This window comes from Leptosomus discolor, chromosome 1 (genome assembly GCF_034619465.1).
Source record: "Leptosomus discolor isolate bLepDis1 chromosome 1, bLepDis1.hap2, whole genome shotgun sequence".
Lineage (NCBI taxonomy): Eukaryota > Metazoa > Chordata > Aves > Leptosomiformes > Leptosomidae > Leptosomus > Leptosomus discolor.
In genome coordinates, this window is record NC_141391.1 from 211493105 (window position 1) to 211506756 (window position 13652).

Genomic DNA, 13652 nt, shown 5'->3' on the forward strand with positions numbered 1-13652 from the left:
AGTTAGGTGGGGAGGTGGCTGTTTCAAGACACTGAATTTATTGTTCAGTCTTGAGCGATTTGCCGAAAGACAAAGTGTGTGCCAGTAGCAGAGTCAGAAATAGCATCCAGGAGAGCTGCCTTTACACATTTTTTTTTCTCGGACTTACTATTCCCTCTGTACACACATGTAAACAAAGCTCTGGTCTTAGTGAACACCTGCCTGGGATTACAGCAGAGAACTTCACAGCAAAATACTCTTTTATTTGAAATAGAAATTCCGTGGTGAATTCATTTTGGTTTTAAATCCTGTAACATCTCTGAATATGAGATGCTAATGTTTATTCTTAAGGTTATCACAGACGTCAGTTTCTATAGGTGAATGTCCTGAGGTGTCCCGGATCCTCCTTTCTCCAGAGTTCAGAGGCCAGTGACACCAATATGAGTCAGTATAGCTGAACAATGCAGCCCTAAAGTACGTTGCTGATTTTCTGATTGAGGTGAAGTTTGAAAGTTTTCCCTGGTCTCTGAGAAGGTAAAGATTTCATTATAAATCTGCTTTCCATCTGTAAAGCAAGAAGCCAGATAATTGGCATCTGGTGGGATAATTTGCTGTGAAAATGAACACAGTAATTTAGGGCAGGCGTAGTTATTCCCTAAAATCTGTGAAATATTTGAGCTGAGTCTCTCCAGTGTGAGCAAAGTTTTTTTAGGAGGTGCTGATACAGAGCACATTTTCTGTGGTTAATTTGATGTACATGAAATAAACTGCAGATATATTGATAAATTATGTAGTAAAACTGTAGCAATGTGTTCAGCGTTCATTTTTTCCAGATCACTTGAGTTCTAATTTTTTTTATCGTTTTTCATTCCAGATTACCATCATGAGATATATAAGATCTCTGACTACAGCAATGATGTTAATGGGGAGACCAAAGAAACACAACCAGTTTTTTTAGGTATGTGCTTGTGTTGATTAATTTCCGAGCAACATAGCGTGGCCATTTGCAATTAGGGAGGGAAAAAATCTCTGTGCAAGCACAGGAAGCGCCTGCCATTGTTTAATCTGACGTTCTTTTCAAGACCCTTTTATCCTATGAATTGCCAATATATCCTTTATTAACACTGCTAAAAGTTGTAATTTCAGACATAAATGTTTATTAGTGTCTACACACAGTGCTAATTATCGCTCACTCAGAGAGCCAGATGCTGACTCTGCAGTTTTGCAGCTCTGTGCTCACCCCATTTACATTGCATATTCGCTGGCATGCTTCACTGGCAATAGTTTGTGTAATTGGGGTATTACATCTTTGACATCTGGATAACAGAAATTCAATTTCCAGGAAGCTGCTATTTGTTTGGTTTTGCTTCTGCCTTGGGTGGGATAGAGGATTAATGTGCTGTCTTAATGTAATGTCCTTTCACCTCTGTAGCTTGCCTGCTAATCCTGCCATGGCAAAATTAAATTAAATCAACAGTTAAAAATGTGTAAAGAAAACAGAGAAGTAATATAGAGTCTGCAGCATGATATATACTACAGCATGATAGGACTGGTTATCAGCAAACCTTTATCTTTCTTGTCTGTGTGCTTTTTGTCCTGTATAACTCCTCAGCTGCAGAGTGCTGCTTCCTTTCCTGCTTCCATCCCCCTCCTGTTGCATCTAGGATCTCACCTGGGTAAAGCACCTCTTGGCAAAAAAATTGGCAGGTCAAATCCAAAGGAGTAAGGGCTGGATTTTTGAGCTACTGTAATGATTCTTGCTGTATAAAGCAAGCTGTTGGACACCTGACTCAGGCTTTGGAGAAAGCAGGTGCCTCAGAAAGAAATTTGCCAGTGGCTGCCTCTCCTTTACTGCACCAGGAGCCTAAATATTTTTGTAGTAGGATTTAAGGTTTCTGTAGTCTGTGCGTGTTGCCCCCTGGAGTCAGCAAGAAGCATTGGTCCCAAATGTGTGAATCAGCACCTGGAGTCAGTCTACATGCAAAATGCCTTTGTCTCCTTAATTCATAGTGCCACATCCTCTTCTAGAGGTCAGCAGCAAAGGGGAGAGAACAGGAGGACATCTTGGGCAGTGTGGAGTCTTCTGATGGTTGGAATATTAATACAGGGGTGAGAGCTGTGTTAAATTGCCTTCTCAGCTTCTCGCAGTTAGGATGTCGAGCAAATATTTCTTCCCTGCACCCATTTCCAGGGAGAAGTGAAGGTGGCTGCTGCGCTTTGTGTTTGGATTTTGTGTTCCGTAAGCACTTTCAGTTAAGTCTGATAAACCTGATGGAGTGAGCTCCACCAGAGCTTTGCTTTGAATGCTTTTCTCTTCCAACCCTAAATCATGATAAAGCTTTGACAGGAGTTATAGATCTCGTTGCTTAAGCCAAGATGCTTCTAAAAATGTGCAGGAGTCTGTGCTTTGACATCTGTGCCACGAGTCAGATCGATTGATTTTGCTTTTGGTGTGGCCGTGTTGTGCTTGTTTTGGGGGTTTTTAGTGAGTACGCCCAGCTTTTCACTGTGACTGAATGTGCTCTGGCATTTAAGTGCCTAAAGTTCACCTATTGCAAGAGCCAGTCAGAATTCAACGTTCAAGAATGCGAGTCCTATCAAGGGTCTTCCTTATCAGGGACTGAAGCACAGAGTTGCAGTCCTGGGAGCCCACCTTCAGTTGCTATGGAAAGAAAAAGGCGCTATTTCCTGACCATGTCCCGAGTGTCCGACTTTCAGATTTCCTCAAAGCGTGCTGGTTTTGACAAGACTGAATGACGTATGACCACGCAAGATTTGTAGACAAGGCTTTTTTTTTCCTTTTTCCTTGGGGACTGCGTTCAGTTCAGTAAGTTACTCAGAGCTCACGTAACCTTCTCTGCTTTATTTTCAGTAGGTTACTTTGGTGTCCACTTCTATCCAGATTCCTAGTGGCAAAGGCACTGATCTGAGATGTAGGGAAAGCAGTGTCAGGGACTGAACTTCACTGAAAGCACTTGAAATCGGAGCTCCCACTGTTCCGCAGGGATCTGGGATGAGTGACATTTGGCACTCCAGCTTTCCTTTAAAAAATTTCACATTGCATTAGAGTAATTTTTCCTTGTGCTTCAGGGGTGGTGAAGTCACAACCCTTTCCCCAGCTTGGCGTCCTGTCCACTAAGAAGTGGTATACTCGCAGCTTCACTTGATTTTATGCCAAAATTCATCCCAGAAAGATGTTCACTCCAACTTGTTGGTTTAGAGTCAAGTTTGTTCTCCAATTTAACTGATCCATGAGATCAGCTGCTGAAACCTCAACATGAGGCAGCCTTTAGTATGTTAATGGATGCTGAGACACATCATTGAAACCATTATCTTTAGAAAAGGTGAAGTGTTAACGCCAGTGTATAAACGAGGGCAGCTTTATCAGGAATGGGATGTGCATATGTTTTGGTTGCACAGTCGAGAACGATGAAATCAAACTGAAGAGATGCACTGTCAAGAAAAAGGGAGCTTCTAACGTGTATGAGTAAATCAGAAGAATCCACTTTGTTTAACATGCAGATAAATTAAGGATCAAGTGTCCGGAAAGACCTGTTGAACTTAGATGGTCTTTTTGACACCAGCACAGATGGGCAAAACATGGCTTTGTGTAAATGTAGTCTGGAAAATCGGAGGAAGCTTCAGCGCAGTTAGAGGAACGTGGTACTGGACGTGACCTCTGATGGTTGCCATGGTGTAAAGTCCAACTGCTTTTTGAATGGAGCTCGGTAAGCTTGGGAAGTCTGCTCATGTGATGTGTTGGAGTGGGAGATGTGGTGGCTTGTCCTCTCCTCCGATCCTTTGTTCTGGTAAGGTGATAAACGAGAAGTCACCTCTTTCTAGATGAAGGACATACTAAACACAGCCTTTACAACATTTGAGGGGGTAGAAGGGGGAAATACCGCTACTGTATTTTGCAGACAAGGACTGGCATCTCTGTGGTTTTGAAGGGAAGGGCTTAGTTTTCTGATACCAGGAGAGACTCCTCGACCTGAAAAGAAGGAGGCAGCCCAGAGTGAAGTGCTTAAACCTCGAATACGGACACGATTTAAGACAGACCTGGCTTCAGCTTTTACCAGTTATCAGCGTAAACCTTCTGTCACAGGGCTGCTAGCCCAGACTTGGAAATACAATCCCGTGAGGGGACTGTACACCCGTGTTGTGTGGACAATGCTGGTTAAACCTAGCTTGTCTATACAAAAAAAACCCCCCACCTTTTGCATACACCACATTGGGTTTTTTTCGGTCTTAATATTTTATTATCATCACAAAAAAGCGGAAACATAATATACCTCCAGACTGGGTGCTTTTACAATGCTTTCAACTTGAAATTCAGGCTCTATGTTTGAAAGGTTAATGTAGAAAACTAATTATATTATCCTGGTAATCAAATGTGTGATGAGACATTTGTCTGTGTAATTAACAGTGAAGAACTTTTATAGTTTCATAAAATCGAACGCTACACACAGTGTGCTTGGAGCATTTGTTTTGAAGAGATGTCCAAACCAGAAATGTTTATGGCTGGTATAAAGTGGAACTGAAATGTACTGTAATGCAGGTGTCTGTGCATTTTACAGCATTTCACATTGTTGAAATGGAAGGCAGCAGATTAATAACTTTGCTATGTCGTGGTAAAAATAAATAATGTGTTCTTGGAGCAAGGGAGTAAGGCATAAGTTACTCACTAATTTCAAGAATTTATTCTGTCCCAGGAATAATATCCTTTGCAATTTATTCACAGAGAAAAAGTTAACACAAGTCTGTGAAGTTACTTGTTAGTTTTAATAGAAGTACGTCCCAAGTCTGCTTGTTGCAATAAGTAGCTTCTGTAATTAAGACTGCATAAAACTTTATTTTATGTATCTGTCTTCTCCAATGATCTAACTTTGTAAAGCATTTCCCTTTGGGGCTGAAGCGTGATCTTGACCTGGGATGTTTCCAAGAACTGGGGGAAGTTGTGGCATATCCATTATTATTTTTTTAATTGTATGACACTGTTAATATATACATTTATTGAATAGTTGCTCGCTTTCCTTTCCTGAGTGTTCTAGCTGCTGCAGCGTGGCATGAAAGTGTGTAACGTAACTTACACTTCTGTATCTGCTCCTTTTGGGTGTTTTTTACCAAGCTCTTTGAAAGAGTTATTTGGTGGTCGTGGTGGCCGGGCCGCCTAGGCTGATCCAGCTTCCAGAGAAATAACCCCCCAAATCCTGAATGGTCCCAGGGTCTGATCCTGGCTTTGATTCTGGAAATGGCTGTGCTTACATTAGTGTGTGTGGTGCCCATGAACTGTCTGTGTCTTGCTGTAGGCAGGGGCGTCAATGAAGCCAGGTATTTCCATGCTTGGTTTGGGAGCAGGGGGTCTAATCTGAGCATGGTGCAGTTTTCCTACAGATATAATCTTAGTCCTTTGTGTGGTGACATGAAGATAGTTAAGTGCTCTTAAATGATGTTATAGAGCACTGCTCAGATGCCGCTACTAAGACAGCATAAACGTCCCTATATGTTAGCTTAGGGCAGTCAAAGTCCCAGGCTCATAACTCATGTTGCTTGTGCGAGCCTGTGATGTTGTTCGTGACCACTGCTCTCCCTGCTGACTTGGGGTTTAGGTTTTTAATTTGCAAAACGTGTTGTTGCCTGTGTTACTTGTTCAATATAGGTTCTTCTATGCCAGCAAAGACTCGGGATCACTTATTTGGGAAATGCATGCTTTCACCATCAATTTAGCTACACAGATGCCCAATTCAAATTATCCACAGAGCAGTCACAACAGCTTTCCATGTGATTTAGGAACCCTTTGATCCGGTAAGGAATCATGCACATGGCTACTCTTATTTTCCCCATGCTGACTTTCACAATTTTCTATTTCAGGACCACTTGTGGTACAAGATGACAGTGGCAAAAATATCTTGAGTTTCGAAAGTTACAGTTTGATGTGGGTATAGTTTTTGCTGAGAAGGTTTGCCTTCTGGATTAACTGTCTTTGAAGGAAGTGCTTGAATATCGTGTAACATTCAAAAAAGGTGTTTTGGTGAGTTTAACCTGGCTGTGCAGTGGAGGAGACCTGTGCCCTGCATGCATCTGCCTCCCCAGTCCTTGAGCTGCTCTGAGTTAGCCCTTCCAAAATCTTCAGGCGCGGCAGCTGAGTTTTGCTGGCCCTCTTCCAGGAAGGGCAGCATTCAAGTGGTGTCTAATAAACTGGCGGTTAATATGTTTGATTATATAACCCCTTGCAATTATTCATTATTTTTTATTGAGCTTTCAAGCCATACGCGTCGACTTCCGCTTTTTCTCGCCTCTGAAGCCTTGTTTCCTTACAAACCAGGCTAATGTTGTCGGCTCACATGTGCTTGGCTGGCTGGCTGTCGCTGCTGTTCTTACCCTCCTGATAGCTTCTGAACTCATCCACCAATTCCAGCCTACTTTGACACAAAGGTGGAAATCTGTGAGATGCAAAGTATCTTCAGCAGGCAGCCTGATGGAGGAGGAAAAAGCGCTGTTTGTATAGTTGAGAAAGGAAAAGCTGCTGTAGGAGTTTCATCTGCCAAAACACAACACAACATAAAATTAGACACTAACTCATAGAAAATCAAACTGTATTAGTAAAGTCAACTACTCATGAATATTTCCCAGAACGTATGAGAAACATAAATGTAAAAATTAAATTAATTGCAAAATATTGGGCCGTGAGAACATTATGATTATTTGTGTATATATATGTGTATATATATATATATATATAAAATATATCTACTATATAAGTCAAAAGGAGAAAACATCAAATACTGATGATTGTCCAACCTTAACTCTATTCACTCATTTATATGCTTTAAAATATGCTTTAAAACACATATGTTAATTACAGATGTGGTTACCACTTCTCTAATACTGGAATAAAATTAATATTTTAATGTATGGGTATCGTTGCATATCCTTTTTATAATTCTTCGTAGCACTATGATAATATTTGTCAGATTATTTGGGAAAAGTATAGCAGCTTGTTTGTAGGCAGTGTACTATATTTATATTAAATCTGAATTAGGAGTAGTATTTTGTTAACTGGAGTTGTTTACAGGTCTGTTGCTTCAGATAGGTGCGTGTTTAGCATGTGGATGCTGCTTCATCCCTGGATAGTTCTGTTTTACATTTGTGCATTTGTAATTTTTAACATTTTTACAACTTTCAAAGCAGGAAGTTTTTATGCTGTGCACACTTTCGGTAAGGCAAGAGATTGAAATGAATTTTGGGGAAATTACTTTTTGTGGCTATTGAATGTATTATTTATGAAAGGGCTTTGGTTTGCTTTTTTTTTGTTTTATAAGATTACAGTCAGGCCATGTCGAAAAAATGGGTTGTATATAAAGGACGTCATAGAAACCACTATAATAGTGATTTTAAAAAATCATTAGTATGTTTGTTATGACTGTTATCATCTTTACATGTAAGTTGCTAAACAGGGCTGTAATTTGCCATATTTATCTATTTTGAGTAGTATTTTATAAGTATTTTAGTGTTTTGCAAGTAACATAGTTGGTTTCCGATAAACCCAGAGCATTTACGTGGGGAATCAAAATGGCAAAACCTGTAGCCTGCCCTTTGGAGGCATCCCCATCTCCTCGGGAGTGGTGAGGAGGCTGAAACATGCACCACTCCTCTCAGGCCTCAACACCTATCTCAGGAGGCTTTTCAGAGATAGGTAATGCAGAGTTTTAGGTAATAAACTGGTGTTTTTCAGTGCTTGATTATCTCATTCAGCGTTTAAAAAGGAAGGCTGGCTCTTCCGTAGGACGTAGTAGCTTGAGCTGTTTGGTTTTCTCTGTGCCACATCTTCCTCTTTTTTTTTTTTTCCTTCATTTTTAAATTACATGGTTATTATCTGTGAAAATCATCAGCAGTGGAATAGCTGATAACAAAATGATATCATTGGGCTCTAGAGCTAATAGCCAAATGAGATAACCAGGGAGCAAGAAGCTAAATCTCACTGGTCTTGCACCTGCCTGCAGGTTCAGAGGGTGTAATACCAGCTACCCTCCGCTCATGTGGGGAAGGATGCTGCTGGCGCTGGCCAGTTACAAGTTAAAAGCTGTAAAAAGCCTTCATTGGGGGTGGGGGGATGTAAACCTGCACTGAAGACTAAGTCAAGCTTATAGCCTGTATGTTTTTAATGCCCTTCCTTACAAAGCAGAAGACATATTTAAATAACAAAACAACCCTCCCAAAAACCAACCAAACAGAAAACCAACGATAACAAACCACTCAAACAGAAAAATCCCTGAAAACACCACTCCCCCCAACAAACAAGTTCACAAAGGGGGAATCTCCCTGTTTTCAGTAGGGAGCCACCTAAACACAAAGACATGCTTACATGGGGTGCAAGTGCAGGGGTTGTTGTAGCATGAACGTAGGGGTTTTCTGTTTGGAGGTAAGCATGATCGCGTCACTGTATAGGAAAGCTTCTGTATGAAGGAACAAGGGACTGGAATCAAGGCTGAATAAGCTCAATTAACATTAATATTTTATGTAATTGGGTAAGGGAAATCTAATCTTTCCAACAACATGTCACCCGACCAGCCATGTAGCACACAGTCACTACACGTGCCAAGAGGAGGTGGCTGGGGAGCTTTTTGGATATTCAGATACGTTTTGCCATTGAGTACACATCTGAATTGCCAACATAAAACTCGTGAGAGTTCGGTGTACTGCTAAATGGTACGGAGGGATTGCTTCATGCTCGGGTGTGGTGGGAGCATTTGGAGCTTGGATACAGGCAGATACAGCCACGTGCAGGAGAAAAGCAGCGTTCAGTGTATGGGTCTGAGTATCTCGATAATCGGAGTCCGGTGGTACTGTGCGGCGTCTCGAGGTTGGGAACTGCCAACAGTCAGCCCCTGGTTGCGTTGGGGCCAAAAAGTGTCATTTTAAAGGACTTGGTGCTGTGATTTGTTAATGAAACCACACTCACACACGTAGATCTTGAGACAAACCAACAAAATAAATATAATGCAGAACTTTCTTGCAAAGGGTTTTTTTTCATCGCTTTAGCTGGAGTGGAAACGGTGCTAGAGCATCGCTGTATGGGGTCATCAAATATTTTTCTAAGTTTGGACTAGAAGCTTTCTTGCAAACCGCCCACTCTCCTCGCTGGATCGGGGTGGGCTGGAGCCAGCTGGCGCTGGCCCAGGGATGCGGCGCGCCAGGTCAAGCGGGAGATGCTCTGATTCAGCAGAGGCTGGAGCGGATCGTGCGGCTTGTCTCCCCTTCTGCTTATTCGCCTCCTAAAGCAAAAATGCCCTCTTTCAGGTGTGGTGCGTGCCTGGGTGTGCCAGGCGGGCAGCGTGTCCCAGCCCAGTTGAGCGTGGCCTGTGTGGCGGAGGGGGTTGATGCTCTTTAGCTGTCTAGTTTAGCCAGCTGCCTCAGCGGGCGCCTAGGTTTAGGCAACTGAAGAGTGCTGTTGAGTTGATAAAATGGTTCACAAGCCTGGCATTAGCACAGTATCAAATACCTTGTTGAACCGGAGATGATGCACGTTGCATCTTGGGTTTTGGAGGGTTGGTTGTTTGTTTGTTTTTCTGAAGTTTCCTTTGTGCTATCGCTTTGCCAAAAACAGGTTTATTTTGAGAAGCACGAATGTAAAATGAATAGAGTATACCACGTATTGCTGTAGTAAGTTTGCTGTAAAGGAAGGTTGATTCATCGATTTCTTGATCTTTGTTATTCCACTTGCTTGGAATGTTTGATTTTTCTATTACCAGTAAAGAAAAATAGAAGCTTTGTTTCAGAAGAGCCTACGAAGACTTCCTTATTACTAGTGAAATGTAATGTATGCTTTAACGAGCAAAATAGCTGCTATCTGCCCAAAACACATATATTCATTGTGCAATCAGCAGTTTCAAATGTAAAATTAATACTTAAATGGTGCCAGGAGTATTAAAGTATGTAATTGTTATTATTTAAATGCCCTGAATTTATTTGGAACAGTCACATTTTTCTTGCATATATTTTCATTTTGTTTTCATAATCTACATTTTTAAGACATCCAGCAGTTGCTCTGTATATGGTTGTACATGTATTAGGTGCTTTTTCATTTATTCATGTATAATCTAGTATTATTAAATTCTGTGAACTAAGGAGCTGATCCTGTTCATTAAAATCAATAGATGCAGTGTTGCTCTGTGTGTATGTGGTGTGGTGCTTTTTGTGGTTTATTTTTTTCTTTGAAGGAGCTATCCTTCAGCATATATCAAACTGATATATAAAGGGTCTGATCCTTTAGGCTTTTCTTGAGGAAAATATCCACTGATGTCAATGCCTGAATAGGATCAGTCTCTTAAAAGGATAATTTATTTGAAACTGCTGTAGCTATTATTATTTCCTTCTGGAGAAAAATAATCTTACTCATCAAAGCTTTAGAAACAGCATCAAGACAGCCAAGTTCAGCAGGTCTCTCAACCATGAGAGGTGTCAGCCATCACTGTGTTAAAGCGTAGCCTGGTACATACCAACCACTGCTCAACCATCTCTTTTCTTTCTCGTCTTTATTTATTTCTGTACTCCAACTCTTATTGGCATCTAAAATCACTAATCTCTACCCATTACCGTTTTTGCTAATTTACAGTGATAACTGTGGCTCTGTTTTCATTAGGAGATGAAAGCCGGGAAATTAAAAAACAAATTACAGGGATGAGAAGATTACTGAATGACAGCACTGGAAGAATCTATCAACGAGTTGGCAAAGAAGGAGAAAAACTGAAGGAGGAACCCCAAGATTTAGACTTAGCCTGGGCCCAGCGCCTGAATCCCCCTGCAGAGTCCCAGGCGAGCCTTCATCCTTCGCAGAGTGGTGCATGGAATGAATTATCACCCCAAGCCAGCCATTTTTCAGGGCAATATGGAACTCGATCCAAAACGTTCCAAAATCAAACGCGAACCGTGGCATCCAATGGTATGATCTGCATTAGATACTGACAATAGTACTTTTTTTTTCTCTCCTTGTACTGTACTGAATTTCTGCCTTTGTTGTGATGATTTATTGTACTGCTGCACTGAAAGCAGTTATAGTTCAGAGTCTACAAAATGAGCACATAGTTATCACTTTGAAAAGGTGCGAAAGTGGGCACGGTGCATTCTGCTACCATCTGTCTTATCTTTTAAAATGGATTCCTGGTGATAGGACAGAATTACTCAATGCTGTTACAGGCTTAATTTCTATACAGTACTTATTAAAACAGCTTTTGCTATTGTTATTAAATTCATAGCTAATTAAATGTCAACCTCTGCCACTCCTCTTTGCAATGAGTAATGTAGCGCAGTTGTGACACCACTTGTGGAGCAGGATTCTGCTGACTTTCGTAAGGGGATGGCAACAGCCTTATAACTGGCTGCTGAACTTCAGGTGCAAAATCCCATCACTACCTTAGGCTTTTATTCTGATGGGATCACTGAGGAGAAGAGATGATGAAGTCTACCTATGAACAGTGTGTACTGGAGTGTGGTCCATCTTGTACTGGCAGAGAATTCTGCCGAAAAGTAGATGGCAGTGTGCCCTTAAAATGCTTTTCTGTTGTTTTAAGTCCCAGAGAAGGGAGGTTTTACTGCCAGTTTCCTGAAGGACATCTTTAGTGATCTAAATTCAATTCAGGAAGTTTTAATCCTGATACTCAATCCTAAGTTGGCTGGGGTGGGTGAGTTTAAAGGGGTACCTCAGTTCTAAATTCTGGAAAACAAAAAATTGGGAGGTTGCATCTGAAAACATTATTGTTTTCCAGTTGATTCTGAAGGTTTCATACTTCCTCATAGGAGTATCTGCTATGTATTCTTCTCTAAAGGCATACAAGTTCTCATTGCTTGTAACAGTTAAAAAGAAAAATGCTGTTATTATTTTCATTACTGTCCTTTAGGAAGCAATGTCACTACTAAAAAACATACAGCCCTAGGTTTCACCAAATTGAATGTTTCTCTGTAGAGACAATGATTCACACAGAGGTACCAGTTGACCTGGAGAAAGATACTGCAATAAGTCAAGCTAGTTTTATTTATTTTATAATACAAAAAAATAGTTGCCTTTTTTTGAAAGGTGCAGATCCAGGGGAGTGGGGAAAACACTTGATGGGATTTAGCATCCAAGTCTAAAAGTGTGCTCTCAAAATCCCACCATAACAACCTTCTAACTGTGGAAGGGCCTGAAATTCATCACACATCTCCCTCGTTGCCCTGAAAGTCCCTGGGCACCGTCAGGGACAGTTCTCTGCATGCACAGAAATGCCCAAGCCTGCACAGGTTAGGTGCCTAGTTCCCGGATCCAGAAAGTAGGTGGAGCAGCACCTCTATCCCCTCAGGGGCCTGATTCAGCATGTGAGCTAAACCGTGTTGACAGAATTTGGCCCCATACGCAAGAAAATGTCAGCGCTTCAATTTTTCATACAAGCAGGAACGATTCAGCTGATTTATGATCTCTTAGAGGTTACAACAGTCAGTGAGACGGTAAAAGAGTTGGACTGAGTGACCTCCTGGGCTGGACGGGAGGAATGCCCAGGCTCCCAGCTCTTGGGGAAGTGCGCTGGGAGACACTTGCCACCCCTCCCTCTGCAACTGTCCTGCTGCAGAAAGGAATGCAATCTTTTAGGTTATTACATAAAGATGGGTGTGGGCCCTCTCCACTGGCCACCTTTGAAAAGATGATCTGCATAGCTCCTTGGTTAGAGGTGTCGTACCTCCAGTGGGGTCTGTCGGACAGTTTTGCTGCTTTGGCTCCAAAGCTTCGTCTCTTAAGAAATTTTGATGCATTTTTGATGCAACTTGTGATGCATTTCTGGGCTGTGAGCAAGCTCAGACTGCTCCTCACCCAGCATGCAGCTCTTCTGGGTAACCATTGTAACATGCCCGATTGCCCCCATCCCTTGCGCCGGGAGCCTGAGCATCTAACTCAGTGTTTTAGATGTTATTTGGAGGATGGCAAAGGTCCTTAGAAGCTGAATGTTGAAATGCTGAACAGTACCTCAAGGGGGACACTACTCCTTGGTACTTAGCGTGGTGTTTAAACTCATCAGAGCAAAACTGTTCAGGTAGGACATGAGCTTGTTACCTAGGGCTGTCAGGCCTAGGTCATCGCTGCGGAGATGTCCAGGCATCTATAGCAGGCAGTCTGAGTCCAGAAAGTGTTTCTGTCCATTGTGGATAGATATGGTATAGGAAGCCAAGATATATGTTGTAGGCTGTCTGAATTACTCAAATTTTAATGTAATAGGCGTGCTAAGTCCATCTAACTGGTATAGGTGCCTACTTGCATGGTAAAGGTGGCTCAAGGAGAGGGGGGAATGGGTGTTTTAACAGGTGCCATTATAGAAAGCAGTCATGAAAAAGGTGTCAGCAAAAATAGACAAAAAGAGACAAGAAGGAGTGGAGGGATCCTGGGCGTTGTTACAACAAAGGGAAGAGTAGGAACATTCTTGAAAAGCAAAGTGATTTATTCCAAACCAGATTTAAGGTGGCGGTTCCACAAGTCAGGAACGTTAGGTAGACATCTGTGACCCGCTGCCTTTAGCGGAAACCTCTTGAGCCTACAGACAGTGAGTAGCCTGTCTGCGCTATTAGAGACTGCAAACTCGTGGAGTCTGTCTAAAACACTTTAGTTTCCTTGTGTTCTGTAGCAAATCCGGCTGCGACGCAGGAGCTGA

At 41.8% G+C, this 13652-nt stretch overlaps 1 protein-coding gene across 8 annotated transcripts in view; it reads left to right on the forward strand.

Moving 5' to 3' along the window:
* The window catches only part of BEND7 (BEN domain containing 7), a 47202-nt gene that overhangs the window by 3073 nt on the left and 30477 nt on the right, over positions 1 to 13652 (forward strand). For 5 of the 8 annotated variants that reach the window (XR_015184135.1, XR_015184134.1, XM_086480952.1 and 2 more), the window contains exons 2-3: positions 854 to 937; positions 10622 to 10921. Coding sequence is in view for 6 of the 8 variants with exons in the window: in XM_086480952.1 (XP_086337078.1) it covers positions 854 to 937; positions 10622 to 10921 (384 nt within the window). In the remaining 2 variants the exon portion in view is untranslated. Of the gene's footprint in view, positions 1 to 853; positions 938 to 2053; positions 2089 to 5761; positions 5785 to 10621; positions 10922 to 13652 lie in introns of those variants that run through there. The other 3 variants (XM_086480927.1, XM_086480935.1, XM_086480921.1) reach the window with 3 other exon arrangements.